This window comes from Brienomyrus brachyistius, chromosome 11 (genome assembly GCF_023856365.1).
Source record: "Brienomyrus brachyistius isolate T26 chromosome 11, BBRACH_0.4, whole genome shotgun sequence".
Classification (NCBI taxonomy): domain Eukaryota; kingdom Metazoa; phylum Chordata; class Actinopteri; order Osteoglossiformes; family Mormyridae; genus Brienomyrus; species Brienomyrus brachyistius.
This window is the reverse complement of record NC_064543.1, coordinates 10,255,344-10,272,874: the sequence shown is the minus strand read 5'-3', so window position 1 is coordinate 10,272,874 and position 17,531 is coordinate 10,255,344. Positions and strand designations below refer to the sequence as shown.

The 17,531-nt window shown below is 47.2% G+C and overlaps 1 protein-coding gene across 3 annotated transcripts in view; it reads left to right on the top strand.

Moving 5' to 3' along the window:
• Positions 1 to 1,648: 1,648 nt before the first annotated feature.
• Positions 1,649 to 17,531, top strand: part of glg1b (golgi glycoprotein 1b) — a 32,514-nt gene continuing 16,631 nt past the window's right edge. Inside the window, exons 1-4 of one of the 3 annotated variants that reach the window (XM_049029995.1) lie at positions 1,649 to 2,221; positions 12,992 to 13,021; positions 15,097 to 15,183; positions 15,665 to 15,880. In XM_049029995.1, coding sequence (XP_048885952.1) covers positions 1,937 to 2,221; positions 12,992 to 13,021; positions 15,097 to 15,183; positions 15,665 to 15,880 — 618 coding nt within the window. In that variant the 5' untranslated portion in view covers positions 1,649 to 1,936. The remainder of the gene's footprint in view (positions 2,222 to 12,991; positions 13,022 to 15,096; positions 15,184 to 15,664; positions 15,881 to 17,531) is intronic. The other 2 variants (XM_049029997.1, XM_049029996.1) reach the window with 2 other exon arrangements.

Here is a 17,531-nt window from a genome sequence, read left to right as displayed (position 1 = left end):
GAAACCCCCCCTACCAAGCAGGTGTCCCTAAAAGCAGCATCTCCATATCATCACAGGCACTCTCACTGTTCTCACCCTCTTCTCCATGAGTCCGGTCTGTGCTGGTCTGTCTCTGCCATAAACCACGGATTTGCAGACCAGTTGGGGATTATTTTTAATTCCCACAATTAATTGTTGTAAAGGTCCTGACTGCTGATTTTTGCCTTATTCCCCCCCCCCCATCCATCCTACAAAAAGCAAATTTATATATATGTATGTGTTTTTGTATGTATGTAAGTATGCCTTCCCATTGTATTGTTTTATAATAAAATATTTTATTTTACGGGTAACTTGATTTGGTGTTGTGACCTGTGTCTTGCAAGGATAACTAACCCCAATCCCCACCAGTATCACGTGCGATATGCCGTGTTAAGGCCACGCAAACCTCCAATCCAATGATACGGCTGCCAGGATGTGCCTTTAAGAATCTGCCTGGAGCTTCCCAGGGACCAGAAGGGTAGGTTTAATCTGGCAAAAGGATATCTCCTGCAAGAACCAAGAAGCGTGTCTGAGATTTGATGTTGATACTGAAATAAGAATATTTACAAAATGAGGAAACTTTTAAATTGCTAAAAGTAACTTCTGTGCGAAAACAAACAGGACCTTTTTTAAAAACAAATAAATACACGACGGCTGCTGCTGTCACCATTGGTGCGAATGCAGGTGATGTGTTCAATAGGACGTGTACCAATCCATCCCTCTCTGAAAGATGAAAATTTTTGTCTTAACACGATCCCTGCTGTAATTACTTAACATTCACCTTCCAGCCAAACAACATAAATACATAAATAACAGAAGATGTAGATATTTTTCAAACGCAGGTACTCACACTTTAAACACTTGCGTACTGCCGTGAACTCAATGTCATGATCGATAATGGTTAGAAATTTCATTGTAATTGATTTATGAACTTCTACAAATGTGAATTTTATCAAATGTAACTTCACACCGGTGCCTTTAATGCTGCTGATCTTGCAGTTTAACTGTCTATTACAGTTTCTCTTGTGTGACCTTTCACCGATGCTAAGTGCGTTTAGGGCTAAATTAATATTCTGAATGTAAATTAAGGACAATATTTCTCTCCACAGCTTTACATTGTTTGCAATACAAGACCGCCGAAGACGCGTGGACGAACAGTCTCGATCAAAGAAGGCGACTATTTATTACAAGTGCATTTCCTAAAATTGACAGTTTCAATGGTTTAATGTATACATCCGGATGTTTAATCTCATAATCGTCATAATCATAAACGATACAAACTAGGACTTTATAGTGGAAGTGTTTAATTGTGTTTGCATGAGATACATATGAAATATATATATAAAAACTATATTCACTGTGGAATGGTAATCTGACAACCACGACAAAGTCAAAAATGAATTTACTTGGAAAAAAATGTATATGGATTTTAAAGACAGGAGACCACCAAATCATAACACAACACGTACAAATACGCCACTTCATGCAAACACCCCCTTCGTTTCTTTTTATAATACAGCAAGCATTTGCAGGATGTTGTTTGCGGTGGTCCGCAGAGCCACAAAACACACAGGAAGAGGAGAAGAGGAGGAGGAGGATGAAGGGAACTGGGGGCAGATACTAGATATAAAATTACTAGAGCTGCACAGCCCTTTCCTTCCGGATACCTCTAGTTACCTAGAAGAGTGGGTTCGTGTGGAACCAAACGTTATAAAAAATCGAACAACTCTTCTTTTAAGTTATCCGACTGCTATTATGAATGCAAAAGTAGCGCATACCCTGTGAAATATTTCTTAAACGTCGCTATCGGCGCGATCTACACTCCTTAGATCTAGCTGTGCGCCTGCCCACCGGGCGCAGGCTGACGCTTTAAACAGGGGTGGCGTACTCCCGTCTCGCTGTAGCAGTCCCTCAGAAGATGGCGGCGTGTAGACGTGTTCATCTTATCTTACTGTTGATGTCTTTCACGGCGTGTTTATTCTCCACGGCGGATCAACGGCAGCAGAACGGCAACGGGAACAGCCGCGGGATTCTGCAGCCGCCGGTCGGCGGGAACCTGCCGGGGGTCTCGCAGTCCCGCCGGGCCGCCGGCTGGAAACTGGCTGAGGAGGAGGCCTGTCGAGAAGACATGGCCCGGCTCTGTTCGAGAAACACCTGGAACAACAACCTGGCCGTCTTGGAGTGCCTGCAGGACAGGAAAGATGTGAGTTGGGGGCTCCTGCGCACTTATGGTGGGGGGAATATATGCACCGGCGGGCCTGGGGGATGGTTGCAAAGGCAGGAATCGGAGAAGGGAGGAGGATGGCGGCGGCGGCGGCGGGGGGGGAGGAGATTGCTTAGGTGGCGCACATACAGCTACTGCTGGTGTCGATGCGACCGTGAGCCGCGGGGAGCCTTCGGGACGGTTTGGCGGATGTGTGTGCTGGAGGAGAAACCCATTACGGGCGAACCCGGTGCGCTTTGGCCGCCTGGTAGCCTGGTGGAGCCGTAAGCCTCTGCGTCACGATCGGCCTGGAAAACCCTGATGGCCGATCGCATATCTTACATTTTGCTGTCGGATTTAGGTTCTTTTGCTATTACAGGCTGTCACTCTGCCTTCCACCCCCCTCCATATGCCCGGGGCCTCATTTCCCATGAAAATCACTGAGGCTGCAGCCTTTGGTGCTCGAAGCTCTTGCGGTTTTGCAAATCAGCCAGGAAAAAAAAAAGTTAACGATAAACTTTTAGCCGTCTGTCATGCTGGATGTGCTTAAACGCCAGCCCTGCACGGTTGATTTGTACAGAAATGACAACTGATTTTAAATGTAAAGGGGCAGAGTGGCCAATTCGCCGGGCAGCCTTCCTCAAGCAATCCTTATTTTCTGACCGTTTTCTCTAATCGGATCTTTTTCTGGCTGAATCTGGTGACTCATGTGAATCTGTAATCGCTATAGGGCAATTAATGTGTGTGTGTGTGTGTGTGTGTGTGTGTGTGTGTGTGTGTGTGTGCGCGTGCGTGCGTGCGCGGGGTGAGGGGAGGGGAGGGGGTTTATGTGAATTGTACCGTAGTGTCCTGGCATATACCAAGACATCAAGAACTACGCTCTAAAATGTATGGTGATGATTTTATCCACATGTGAATGAAGTCAAATCTATTTGTATTTGACATTCTGCTTTATCGTCCGTGAGTTTGCTCCAAAGGATTCCAGAAGACATTATCCTTTGGTCAAAACTAGTATTTAGAGATTAGTTGATGCAGTACACAAATGGGTTTTCACTGGTTCATATGTTTCCAGGTTGGCTGGGGGGGTGGTAGTATTTCCTCTGCTTTGCTGGCTTTATGCATGTGTCTCTTTGGTGTCCCTGTCCATTCCTTGTAGCTCTCCTGTCTGAGAGTTAAGTGCATGACCTAAGTGTTTTCAGGGTGGCGTAACGGTGACCTGGTTCACACGCAGCATCTTCTGTGGCGTGCTCCCTGTTTTGGTTTTGTTGCAGGCTACAGCGGCACGTATCTTACTTTGCATGGCGTTCCCGCTGCAGGGATCTGGGGCAGAAGGAAGTCATGATTTGGTAACCTGTGGCGTTTACCTGGATGAGCACGGGCAGTGATTCTCTGTCCGGTGCAGCAAACCTGGTCCTGCCTTGTTCCGAGTTGTAAATGTAGCCAACTTTTCCCTCTGTGGCTTCTTTTTTTTTTTTTTTTTTTTTTTTTTTTTTCCAGCAATATTTAAGCAAAGCTGAAGAACCGAGTTCTTTACCTGGTAGCTGTTTGTAGGAGCATTTAGATGCCTGGGTGCTATGAGGTTCTTGCTAGAATTTGCATTGTTATGAATGTCCGCTCTTCAGGGTAGACCCACTTAAGCCCCCCGCCTTTGACTGCGTCTTCTACCCGTTTGTTCTTGTAATCCAGCAATTTAATGGATTGAATTCGCTTTTCGGTTGCCTTGCATTTTAACTGGAAAGTGGGTGCTCGGCGGTATAATCAGTTTAGAGTCTCTGTCTACATGCCTACTGTTTCTAGCTTCTTAAACGCTTTGCCACCTGTTTATTACAACGGGGCCCTTAGCAGTTTGTACCACACTAGCTAATTTTGCGCACGAAGGCCAAGATAAGGTGCTAGAAATGCTTATGTAATGATTTTAAATGAGATTTTTACCTACTTAAGAAAATGTCCTGCATTTCTTGTTTTGTTGCAGTTAAAGCTTCTTAGCCTGTCCCGTTCTCTTGGCTCAGCGTGTTAATTGAGTGCATTGTTGGGTTAAGCATTACTCATCTTGCTGTGGTTTCATATAATTAATTGGATTCTGTATTCTGGGGAATACTCTGGTTCCCGACCAGTCCTGTTGATGTCAGACGAGGTGATGGCTGGTTGTATTTTTATTGCTCATTTTCAGAAGACCCTGTAATCTGGGCTGATGCTTCTATGCTTGAGTTTAATACGCTGCTTGAAAATTGAGGGTTTGAAGGTAACCAGTGACACGCTGTAAACTGTTCCGACTGTGCCTTCTGCGTTTTGCAGGAAGTGATATAATTGGCTGCTGGTGGCTTGTGGGAGGATGCCAGTGTTTAAGGTGGTCAGATGTATAGAAAGTTCTGGGGGCCGAGGGGGGGGAGGGGTGGTGTTGGCTGTTTGCATGGCGACAGTTCTGAATAATGCAGCAGGATGTGGGTGTGTGTTTGTCGTATTTCTGCTTGGTGAGAATGACACTGTGACTATCCAAACCCGTGGCAATTTTATGTATAGAAACTGCCCCTTAGCTCCAGGTGTAACCCGTGAGACCGGTTTGCACCTGCCGTAAGTGCGCAGTACCTGTGTGGTGTGAGAGACCTTCATATGCACCCCGAAGCCCCTCTGGCCTGATGACCAGGGTGTTGCTGCTTGTATGGGCCTGTCTCCTGAGAGGGAATCTCTGTACCTGCAGTCCAGCGACCAGGGCACAGTAACTGGATCTCATCTGCCTCTAACCTGACTCCCACGTAAGGGAGAGTGGTGTGGGTTGGGTCCGATGTTTCCCTGGGTCCTGTGGTCTGTCGGCATGTTATTTACATGCTGGGCTCCTATTACTGTATGCCTCTAGGATGTGTGCATGCCTAAAGCAGAGTTGTTTTAGTAGCTCGATTTTAAACAAAGCCTGGGGCCAGAATTTCTTTGAAGATGAAGTGCGTGTGTGTGCGCCTGCCGCATACCCCAGGACATGGCTTTTTGTGGGGCAGTCTGTGACCATTTGGTATGTGGTAACTGGACCCAGTGGCACCTGCAGATGTATATCCCCTATCCTTCTGGCGGAACGACACAGAATCGCAACGAATCCGACAGTGGCCAGAACCGGCACACGCCTGTGCTGGGAGGTCCCCCCTGCCTGTCACCGCGCAGCTGTGCCGACGTTCCTGTTGCTTGGCTTGGTTTCAGCGCTGTGAGCTACCATTTTGGGTGGGGTGCTGTTAGGCCTGCATGATGAAGGGAGGAGACGGAACAACAGTATCGTGTTCCGTATAGCAATAAAAGAAATAACTGTAATGAGCAATGATACTGGCATTTCTAACCCAGGAATATGAATAATCATTTTTAATGTTCTGGGCTGTAGCAGGATTGTAATTAACGATGCCTAAGGGAGAGAAGTGCTGGTTAGATGGTGACTTTCAACACTGTTTCATTCCCCTGGGCGTCTTTTGTTTTGCTTTGTAACAATGCAGGTAACACAACAGGAAATCTGACCTCTGCGACTGATCTGCCTTTGCTGAGGTGACAGTTCCACAGGAGATGGCTCTTATCTGATGGAGGTTCTCCTCCACTTAGGCCCTGACGGCCCGGTTAAGGGACGTGTTCATTTTCCCATGTGCCCGTGAGTGTGGAAAAGATTGTGGGACAGTCAGTGACACTGGGCCATGCTGTGAAGGTCACATTTTGAAAGTGCTAAATGTAGGAACCCTTTTGGGTGGGGTGGGGGGGGGGGGTGTTACAAAGAGGCCGTCTTCCTAAAGAGGGGGAGGAACTGCGATCAGTGTTCTGACCAGGTCTGCATGACAGCTTTGGCTGTCTGTGGAGGAGGGGGGTGTACCATGCCTGTCCAGGAGAGGCCTCAATGAATGTCTGCAATTTGCGGGACGCGCAGTTCTGACATTTACTTAAACTCCCCCCCCTTTGTGAGCTTAGCATGAATCAGAGACGTATCATTTTCTTCCCCTCTTCACTGAGGCTCATCAGACCTCATGACATATCCCCCCCCCCCCCCCCCTTAAATTATGGCTATATTGTAACTTGATTACAGCTCCGAGATGGAAATGAGTGTTTAAGGTTCAGGGAGGCTGGTGCCGTGTCTTTAGGGTGCTTGGCGGTGACATAAGCAGCCTGAATGCTGGTTGTATCGTCCCTGTGGCACTTGGGCTTGTCGGCGACATGTTGGTTTAACCAGTTCACACAGAAGCGTCTCTGCTCTGTGCTTCCGTCATCTGAAACCGTAGCTCTTGTTTGGGGAGGAAACAAGGAATCGGTTTGCAGGTCATTGTGCCGATCAGTGGTTGGGTTTTGTTTTTTTTTTTTTTTTTTTTTTGCTTTCGGTTCGAGCTGTACTTCCCTGTTTAAGTCATCCCCCTGTATGTTATAATGAATGAGTGCTCCCTCTCTTAATTACAGCTACGTTTAGGCACGCAGAAGAGCCAAGCGCTGCCTTAAGTCTGTAGTTGATCACCCATGGGCTTGTTTTGTTTTTAGGTTGATGTGGCGCTGAGGGGGTGGAAGTGTGAGAGGCAGTGTAGTGTGTTTGGTCAAAGCGTTTTGGATTTGACAGCTTGGGGGAGGGGCCTCTGTGTGTGTGGGTGGGGAACTCCCTGTCCCTTGGTGAGGGGTCTTGCATCTGCAATGGACCACAGACAGCCACAGAATACCATCTCCCAGTGCTGCAAATGCAAAGGGCCCCATTCTAATCTGACCGATTTGCTGAAGGCATTGCAGCCGTCCCTCTAGTTACCCTCACAGTGCTGCTTGTCTTCATTGAGGTATCGTGTGTGTGTGTGTGTGTGTGTGTGTGTGTGTGTGTGTGTGTGTGTGTGTGTGTGTGTGTGTGTGTGTGTGTGTGTGTGTGTGTGTGTGTGTGTGTGTGTGTGTGTTCCACCGCCTCAGCTCCTGGTTGTGGTATGTTAGACACTGTGCATGAAGATTAAAGTCAAACTGACAGTGTGCAGTTTCAGTGCTTGTAATGGTTCACTGGGGGGTGTAAACATGATGAGCCCGTTTTGAGTGAGGTGGCAGGAATTGTGGTTGCCACCTGGGTTTTGGACAATTGTCTTCATCTGCGCTGATGTCGGCCTGCCGAAGCCAGCAACACTCTTCCAAGTGCGGGCCTTCATGCTGACTGCACATCCCCCTCCAGAGCATCACACAGGGCTGTAGAAGGATCTGTAGTGGGTGCAGTTCAAGGCTCCACAGGGTAACTGTGTTAAACACCTGGAAATTCTTCTTTCACAGGGTGGGGCCAAAGGGTGTGTGTGTGTGTGTGTGTGTGTGTGTGTGTGTGTGTGTGTGTTACAGTTCATGGGGACAGTTACTTAAGTTTTCCATTTGTGCTGACTGGTGTTAAATTGAAGGTGCCCTCCTTGGTTTAGCTGTTTTTTAAATGCTGTTCTGTGGTAAATGTTTGGTTTGTAACTTGATTCTCATACCTGTCGTTCTGCTGTGAGCTCAGTGTTCAATGATAGAAGGGTGTGCAGCTGACGGTGCTCCCCAGAAGGCAGATGTGAGTGGAACATGGAGTTGGCAGCACTCGCCCTCTCTCTGCCTAGGGTCTGCACACGCAGCTGAGTACCTCTTGCTGTCATCCTGAAAGCAAACCAGGTCTCTGTGATCAGAAGGTCACTAAATTGTGATTATGGTGCATTCGCAATAATCACCAAGGCTTTAGATGACGGCTGTATACGTTTGTCAGGACGCCGGCTTTTCGATAGTATAGGTAACGACTTTTACTTACACCCACAGTTTTGTAAGCAGATGAGTAGTACGGCTGAAACATTGATATGGGTATTGTGACGCCCATACGTTTAGTAATCTGTGTAATTTCGGCGTATCCTTATGTTGATTAAATAGAATAAACTGAAGTGGCGGCGAAGAAAGGGACAGTCGTAACATGTTTGAAAGAGGAGATATTGTGGTCAAACAAGGTAAACAAGACAACTGTGGTGTGGCGGAACTTTTTGCAGATTAATACCCAAACACATGTATTACTCGTAGACTTACCACTAACCTGCTTGCGGACTTGAGGGTGTAAGTAAACATCCGTATAGTGCGGCTAAGCCGCCTCCTGGGCAAATGTTTACAGCAGTCATCTGAAGTGCTGGTGATTTTTATTGCGCATGTCAAATAATCGCAATGTGATACCATGCAGCCGTAGTCGCAGGGTTCAAGTCCCATGATCAGCAGAGTAGCCACATTTGTGAGGACCTTGAGCAAGGTCCTTATGCCACCCCAATCCAGCTCCTCCCCCCGAAAAAAATGATGCTCTAGGTGTGCCAGATAAATGATGATTGACCATGTGCTCTGACCTGCAGCTCTGGGCTCTCTTTCTGTATGTGCATGTATCTGAAAAGGGTGCGAAAGATGGAATATGGGGAGAGAACTCATTCTCAAGTACCTAGTTTTGTAAATGGCAGATAACTTCATTTCGTTTTATTCAACAGGCTTCGTGGTCGTTATGTTGAGGTCACACTGCCCTTGTTTAGGACACTTCTTCTTCGGTTCTCTTGCAAATTAACCTTGATAATCTCTTGTGGGCATTTTCTTCCCACCCCCTTAAACATCACACATTTCGGAGGAAGTTCTGCTTTTTGTTTCAGAGTTGCAGCTGATATTCAAGAAAGGATGGCAGTCATCTGTACTAGGGCTGCATGATGCGCTGTTGATGTTAACATGCATATCATGCACGTTTGCAGCTGTCTCATTGCAATGACCGGGCTGGTTGGTTTGAGAACATCAGTAAATCACGTTAAAATTTTGACTGTCACAATAGAAACAATGTTTTGTTTTCATTATTTGGTATGATAAAAAAAAATGTCACTACGTTTGCATGAGCTCTTAATGACCGACTTGGAGAACACATGATCATTTTCGTTTTTGCTGTCAGGCTCACTCTTTGACAGTGTGGCACATTCGTGAGAAATGTAGCAAGATTGAAGGAGGACAAAAGCGAGCAGGAGTTGGTCATGAAAAGACGTTCTGCTGTATCGAAATATTTTGGATTCCGTAGAGACAGTATTGAGCAAAAGGAAGTGATTTGTCTGCCCTGCTTTGTGTGTGTTGGCCGCAACACCAGCTCATCTAACTGAGTCTATCGGTAGATAAGTCATTTTTGGCTGTAGTTTACTTTGGGTGGAATTTCAGCTCCTTATTTTGCTTAATATATGTTGCAATATTTATCACAAAATTTTTTAGATATCGCAGTTTGAGTGCTGGTGCCCTGGAATGGGCTGGCATGCCGTTCAGGGTGTCCTCTTCCTAATGCGCTGTGCTTCAAGGGCTTATCACCCTGCTTACTGTGCACTTGTACCAGATAAGCAGTTTTATAAGATGGATCAAAGTGATGTGTGTGTGTGTGTGTGTGTGTGTGTGTGTGTGTGTGTGTGTGTTTTTAATTAAGACTAAAGAGCAAAACGCACGATCCTGTTCCTGGCTTTACATCTCACGTTTACAGGCAGTTAAGCCTGGTTTCGCTTTAACGTGGAAGCCTTCAGGCGTGGGAAGAGTAATTAACCAAAGTTTATAAATTCTCTTGCACTCGCTGTGTAATTTGGGAGCAGCTCTTTGCTTTTCCGAAGGCCTCCCTACGTCCCGCTGTCGAGTGCAGCTCCTGCAGGAGTGGCGTTGCTGCTGGATGGGTCCAGTCGCGGCCTCTAAAAGTGGAGCGGCTATTTCTGGCCGTGCCTTCGGTCGCCACGTCTGTGGATGTGGCTGCAGGCCCGCTGCTCCCCGGACGTTACACGGAGGGCCATTCCCTCTACTCCTTGGGTAGGATTCCTTGCTCTGGAAGATGCTTTTGCAGATGTATCTTGAGGCTTAATTAATTGCTGCCCTTGCTCAACAATCTCTGGAGTCTGAAGTGAAATGTGGTGTGAGAGACTTTGGACTGAAGACTTGACGTCAGTCCTGAATGCAGCCATTTTAAATAGTTCACTACTGCTGATGGTGCATGACTGTGTGCTTTGATTTGGGGGGGGAGAGGATTCATGGAGTGTCCCTGCCCCTACCCCCCCACTTCGAGCTGAACTACAAACATTCCAGGGCTTGGTCTGGGCTACTCAAATGACACAAACAACGCTTTGGGTGCGTGTTCATGCTGGTGGGTGGGGCTCTTCCCTGGTTCGTCTCCAGACGCTCGACTGGGAAGCGCCACGTTCTCCCCGGACGGTTTTGTGTGGAGTGCGCATCATGCGTTCTGAGCAAATGGACACTAAGGCTAACGAGCGATTTTTACATGATAGAAGATCGACTGGGTGACATTTAAGCAACTGGAAACCGGCTCGCCCCAGTGGGACTTGGTGATATTTGCAGGCCGCTGTTGACGTGATTATCAAATCAAGAGCTTCCCTCCTGTCCCATTTCCCCCCCCCCCCCCCCAAGTGTTTGGGGGGGGGGGGGTGTCTGTACGTAGACGTGCGTACTCTGGATGCCCAAGCTGCTGGAAAACCTTGAGCAGGTTCCTTTAGTCATGTGACAGCTATGTCTCTCGGAGGTTTCCAGTCTAGTTTGTTTTAATGCAAATGATTAATTTACATTAACACTTAGCTTAAAAAGAGTACTTCACGTATACTGCTGTGTCTGTATAGGGTGAGCTGTGCTAACAACTATTCCAGAAATAGTGTGTGTGCGTGAGAGCCTCTGTCTAAATGGTTAGTTTGCCTAAAGCCGTTGGCCCCTGTGCTACATCCACTGAGGCTTTGCCCCCCTCTGCCCTAACCCCTCAGTACCCCCCCAGCCTTCCACCTCACAGCCTCTGTTCTGTCTCGCCTCCTTTGTGGACTACTGGGCTAATGATGGTAATTCAGTTCTTTGGTTCTTCCTCCTGTGTGACCTCTGCTGCCCAAAATACAGGGAAATGTTGACCGTTTTATGTGTCCTGCTCTTAATCCAAAACGGATTACGGTTGTGGATCGATGACGGGCAGAGCAGTAGCTGGTCACGTGATCGGTGGCACCTTTGTGATTTTAAAATACGCCTCAGCCATATAAAATGTATGAACCTGGCCTTTGCAGTTTTAAACAAATAAGAGAACCTTTGAGCTGTCAATAAGGAACGTTGCTTGACGTGCACACAGACCTCCTATCATGGAAACGAACGCAGTTCCAACCAATCCTATGAGTCGGTCATTAAAGACCGCCTTTGCCAAACAAATGCACCGTAAGGTTGGCTGAGTTGATAGTGCGCACAGCTTATTACCTTTTTGTGGCGCTTCAGTAGCAACTTCAGTGTTTGGGGAGGGGGGGGGCAACAGCTCCATAGCAACTTTTTTTTTTTTCTTTTTTTTCATGCAACAGACTGGTGCCGTAAACTCTGCTGAATTTTTTGCTAACTGGAAAAGGCAATACTGCAGACTAACTTCAGCACCTGAAGCATCGCCGTCCTGTGCACATGCATACAGTTACAAACATCAGCAATTAGGATTTTCACTTTCAATCTGAAGAAATACAGGATTATCCCCCCCCCCCAATGAGTATACAACCCAGCAACAAACTGTACTGCTGGCATTGTCTAGTGTCACTCCACAGCAGAGAGGTTTTTTTTTTTGCAGTCCATTCAATTTGGTGTCTCTTCCGTATTCTGAATCTCGGATCCTGAGGATATTGTACGCAAATATTGAGCCTTGAAGTAACAATCACTTGAATTAAATGGCGTAGTCTAGCCATAAGATCAGTGTAACCAGTCTGATATGAAACTGGTTATCGGGGTAGAATATTCTGCCACAGCCCAGTATTGAGTGGGTGGAGTTGCATATCCAGTGGGTGGATCGGCAGTGTTCAGCGTGCGCGTGCATGCCTGAGAAAAGGACCTCAGGAGCTGCCTTCCAGCTGTTTATCTTAAGCGCACGATACGCGGTGCATTTTCTTTGTTTATATACAGTCTATGTACAGGAACTTCTTTGTTTTCTAAGAAGCCCGTCTGTAGAAAGAACTTGCTTAACAAGATCAGCTGCTTTCCCAAGATGCTCCAGTTTCCTGGCAGGGTGTGTGTGTGTGTGTGTGTGTGTGTGTGTGTGTGTGTGTGTGTGGCAGAGGCTTAATATATTGGGGGATAGGTTGTACTGGTGATCCGTGGTTCTGAGTTGTCAGCACGTGGCGTAGAGGCTTCCCACCAGCAGTCTACCTGGGGGGCTGTCGCACTTGTGCTACCTCTGCTTGTGTACTGTGCTGCTATCGCCGCCCATTATGACTCACGATGCTGCCGTTGGTGTAATTATTGTATAGTGATGTAATCTTTCTGAAGGCCTGCTCTGTGTGGATGTCAGACAAACTGGCATGAAGTATGGTTTACAGTCACTCTGTCAATAGCCTTCTTTCTCCCATTACTGCCCCCTCCCCTCCTTTTGGCCTTGTCTTTGTGAGCACTGAGGGCTGAGCAAGCGGAGTACTCCACAGCCACTATCTAAATTCATACTTGTATATTTTGATGTGGGATATCTGCCTGGCTTGGGGGGGGGGGGGGGGGGACAAATACCTGGGTCTAGTTCACCAGGATGGGTTGAAGGAGTGACTGGTTTTGCTGCCCCTAAACTGTCAGACCCTGTTTAAGTGCCAGTCTGAGAGTCACACAGGAGTCCAGTCTCTCTGATGTCATGGTTCCACGCTTTGGCTGGGTGAACCTGTGACCTAGCACACCTAGCATATTTTACACTTTTGTGTTTTTTGTTACCCATGTGTGCATAGCCTGTGCCATCCAGTTAAGAAATGCAGAACCCAGGACTGTGTACCATTTTTCTCTGACATTCTCACTCCCCCCCCCCCTCTTTTCCAGGAATCGGAGATCAGCGCTGCCTGCAACCATGTAAGTGTGCTCTGCCCTTCCCTCCCTTCCCCCAACCCTAAAATCTCATGAGCTCTAGTGACTAAATTCAAACAGTTCTGAGCAAAGTAATCCTGGCTGCAGGCTGGGTTAGATGATCATTGGCAATGGGAGCCTCCCAGATGGCTACTGCCTCCTGCTGGAAGGGGTGGGCACAACACGAGCTGTCAACATGCTGCTGACTCTCTCCAACCACCAATGATCTCCTTTCTTAGCCTTGGGCCATTTACTAAAACTGTAATATTATACTAAACACGACATTTTTGTACATGTAAAATGTTCAAAAATATGGTGTGAGTCGTAATTCTGGAAATGAAAGCCAGCGGTCAAACTGTAGTTTTATGATGACGTTTTTAAGTAGCTGATGTTTTCCATCCTGTGCAGATGCTCCACACACCAAGCTAGTGAAACGGTACAAGTGTTGCTCCTTGTCAGTTTAATGTCTCACATCCCACGGTGACACTCTGTGAGTCAACGAAGCGATTGTACAGACGGAGAGAAGAAATCCATGGCCCAGTACGGGACAAATTTAACCTCGATTATTCTGGTCTCTGAAGCAGCTGCCTGAGGAACCTGCAATTTCAGGTTTAAAGGGGGTGGAAGCAAGGCCCATATGGGGTGGCCCCCAGGGTGACAGCTGCATAATTTTGCCTGAAGACTTTGCTGCCTTCTGTGACACTGACAATTGACCCCCCCCCCCCCCCCCCCCCCAACCTGCCAAGTGTCCCTGGTGTAGAACTCTTCAAAATGAGCATGGACCCTGCACACCTGCAATTCAAACAAACACCAAAGCAGTTTTGTTTGATTCCTTGCACACACACACACACACACACACACGCACACACACCACCAAACCAGTTAAATGTAGAGCAGTAGGTTCTTAGCTAGTTCACCATCAGGACCCACATTTGTCTTTGGGCATTAAGTCTCGACCCAAATTTTTAACATTTAGAACCAAATTCATTGCTCAAAAAAATGGTACAGGAAAAATTTAATTGCCCCAGTGCAGTAACGTGATGCTTTGGTATTGTCACCTGATGGAGCGATCGCAGTGCAGGGTTGGCGTGCTGACTGGAGAGGGTGAGGAGAAATGTAGGTCTTGATGAGCTACTCGGTGGGATGGGCAGGTGCCGCTTCATTAATGGCTCTGAAAGCCGGCAGCATGGCTTTCAAGCTGGCGTGAGGACCTATGCTAGCTAATGAAAACCCGAAGACAGGCGTAACGTGAGAGTCACTCGACTAACTGAATACCAGACGCCCTGCTGCACTTTTGAATCATCTGCGGTGGTTTCATAGTGCACACTGGCAGCCCTGTCAATTTCAAATGTCCATGCACTTGTCTCACGACTAGACAAGATGCATATTTCAACAAGATCTTTTGGGGTACAAATCTACATTTGGGACACACAACAGCTGCAATGTCATCAGATATAGCTGGGCATGTATCGCTGCCCTTAGGTTTTCGATAGACCCAGATGGAGATATTGTTGGTGGTCCTAGCTGCACAGTGATGTCCTGGAGAACAGTAGCTTTGACAGGGAAGATGAGAAGCTTGGGCTCGGTTGTAGGAGCCGAATTCCTCATTCTCGTGCTGTAATGTTACGGAGGTATGCGGAAATGTTCGGTGGAACTACGGTGTCCATTGACAGGAAAGTGGAGTTGCACGTCTACTGTGTGGAAGTGGTAGAAAAAAACAGTATGGCTTGGTAATCGGATATAGACAGGGAGTGTACAGAAAGTAGAGGCCATTTCCTGGGATGAACCTGTTCCTCATGTGACTTGGGCACCTCTGCCCCCTCACAAGACACTTTTTAAAATGTGTTTGAGGCGAGCCATCTCTGAGCAGTTCCCGTGACAGTGAGTGACAGTTTAGATAAGGATTTAGTGGTTTGTTCCGTTAACTGGTAGAACTAGGGGTCCGTCCTGGAGTCTCTTCTCGTTTTTGTTAAAATGTTTTGTTTTTTTTTTTTTTTTAATTCAAAACAGCCACTGTTTTTAATCGTTTTGAAACAAAAAAAAATCTCTGACCCTTTCTCGCTTGTCATGTGTTCCTATAGCTTCTCTGGAACTACAAGCTGAATCTGACAACAGACCCCAAGTTTGAGTCTGTGGCTGTGGAAGTATGCAAGACCACCATCCCTGAGGTGAGTGCCCCCCCCTTCCCTTTCCCTGTTCCTGCAGAAGATGAGCAGGCCTCAGACCCTGCCGTTGGCTGAAGAGTTAAGGTCTCCAGCCTCCAGACACCCCCTGGTTCTGACCCTCCTCCACGAGGACTGCGTCAGAAGCTTGGGCTGTTTGTCTGTCTCGAGGTTTGCATGGGGACAGAGATCACGATGCTGAGCAGTATTCCTGTGGGCAAACTGGGGATTTCATCCAATCATTCAAAGGCTGTTTTAGCGGTTAGCTGTACCCCCTCCTCACTAAGATTACTTTGCATGGATCACGACAGGTAAAAATGAGTAGCTCTCTTCTATTGATTTATGAACTCATAAAAGGTGATTATAAATGGGTTTTACTTGCCTGCACTGAGGGCTATTCCTCACATTTGCTATTGGCATAGAGGTTAGTTTGCCTGTTACCTGCTCAGGCAGTTGCACAGTTGACCGGATCCTGTGCTTGACCCAGATCAAGGAATGTGCAGAGGAGCCACGTGGGAAAGGCTACCTGGTGTCCTGCCTGGTGGATCATCGCAGCAACATCTCGGAGTATCAGTGCCACCAATACATCACCAAGATGACCAGCATAATCTACAGCGACTACCGGCTGATCTGCGGCTTTATGGACAAGTGTCGCGAGGACATCAATGCCCTGCACTGTGGCAGCATCAACACCGGGGAGAAGGTATTGGCCGCGAGCCCGACTTGTGTTCTGTTCTCTCTGCCGCTTGCCGGCCGTGAGGGACCCTAGTTTCTGGTCGGTCTGGCCCTGTTTGTGTCTGATTTAGCTGCATTTTCAGCATCGCTTGCCGACATCCCAGGCCGCTTTTTGATAAGTCAGTCGCAGGAGAGCTGAATCTACGGTTTGTGCAGCAGGGTGCGGGGGCCACTACAGCTTCAGTTCCCTCCCCCCCCCCCCCCAAACATCCTTTGTAATAATACTGTGTGAAATGCAAGTGAAAGTCAGTGATGGCCTATAATTTTGCATCCTGTAGACTTAAAACTAGATCAGGGCTGTTCAAATCATAGTCCTCAAGGTCTGACCGCTGCTCCTTTTCCAGCCTTCCTTTACTTGTCAGCCAGGTGTGAAGCCTCTGACCAATCAGAATCAGTAATTAATTAAACTGACTGCCTGGGAGAACTGAAAACAAGGCCTGGATTTGGAATCGAATTTTAAGAGCCCTGAACTAGATTAAGGTTAGTTAAGGTAACTCACTGGACCCTTTGTCCTGTTTGTTGAACAGTCATTGTCATTTGTTGGTCTCCGCTTAACCCTGTGTTTGTTTTTGTGCCCTGGAAATGGTTTGGATAACTACTTCCTGTTTTGATTTAATGTCAGAGTTCTGGAGTAGGGTGATTGTAGTGCTGATGAAGGACCCTGCAGCCTCTTCCCTTTATTTGTTGGTTTCTGTGGTGTGGTTGGGGGGGGGGCAGGGCTCATGCACAGGCCCTGTAGACCCTGGCAATATTCCCAGAATTCGCCGTTTTAAGCTTCGATCTTCATGTCCAATTGTGAGCCGGTGTTGGCTGACTACTGTCTGAGGGGAGTGTTCCTGTTCAGCTGGGATGTCCTGGATCTGGACCCACAGGTTACATAGTAATGATGCTTTTCCACTGCCTCCAAGAACTGTGCTGTTCCAGGGCCGTAGTGTGACCTGGCGGTTTTCCATTATGAATTTATCCGAGCTGCACACGTGCTGACATAGCCCTGCTTAGTTGGTTGCATCGCCATCATCTGATTGGTCAAAATACTATTTTGCATCGATATACATGGCTTATCTAAAGGGAATAAAGGGCTTGTTCTTCATTATTCATTATTCATTATTGGTAGTATCGCACATCATGATATTATTGATGTATTTCCGATAGCTCAGAACTTGCATTTCCAACTTCCTACTTAAAGCAAGTATTATAAATACTATGGATTTCTAAAGCAAATGCACGCAAGCAAATGCAAATTCTTCTACCCTGAGATGCTATCTTTAACTTGTGTGCTACAGCAAAACTAAAATGACTGGTTCTGCAGTAACAAGGGATGAATTTTTGGAGTCATGTGGTAGCTGTGAACCTGTAGCCTGTATCTAGGAACACAAAAACGCATAAATGAAAGCATCAAGACGCACAGCTACCGGAACATACAGTGCAGACATTCCACCTGTCCCTGAAGTTCCGGGAGTCCCCGCATGTTAACAGCCCCATGATGCCCGCAGATTTACACTGTATGCAGTGTCCAGCATTTGGGTTTTAGAGCAAAGGTGCGTGTGCATGAAGGAGCACAAAGATCCTGGAGCTTCTCGAGTCTTTGGAGAAGGAGAGTGGGGGTCAGCGAGCCGATA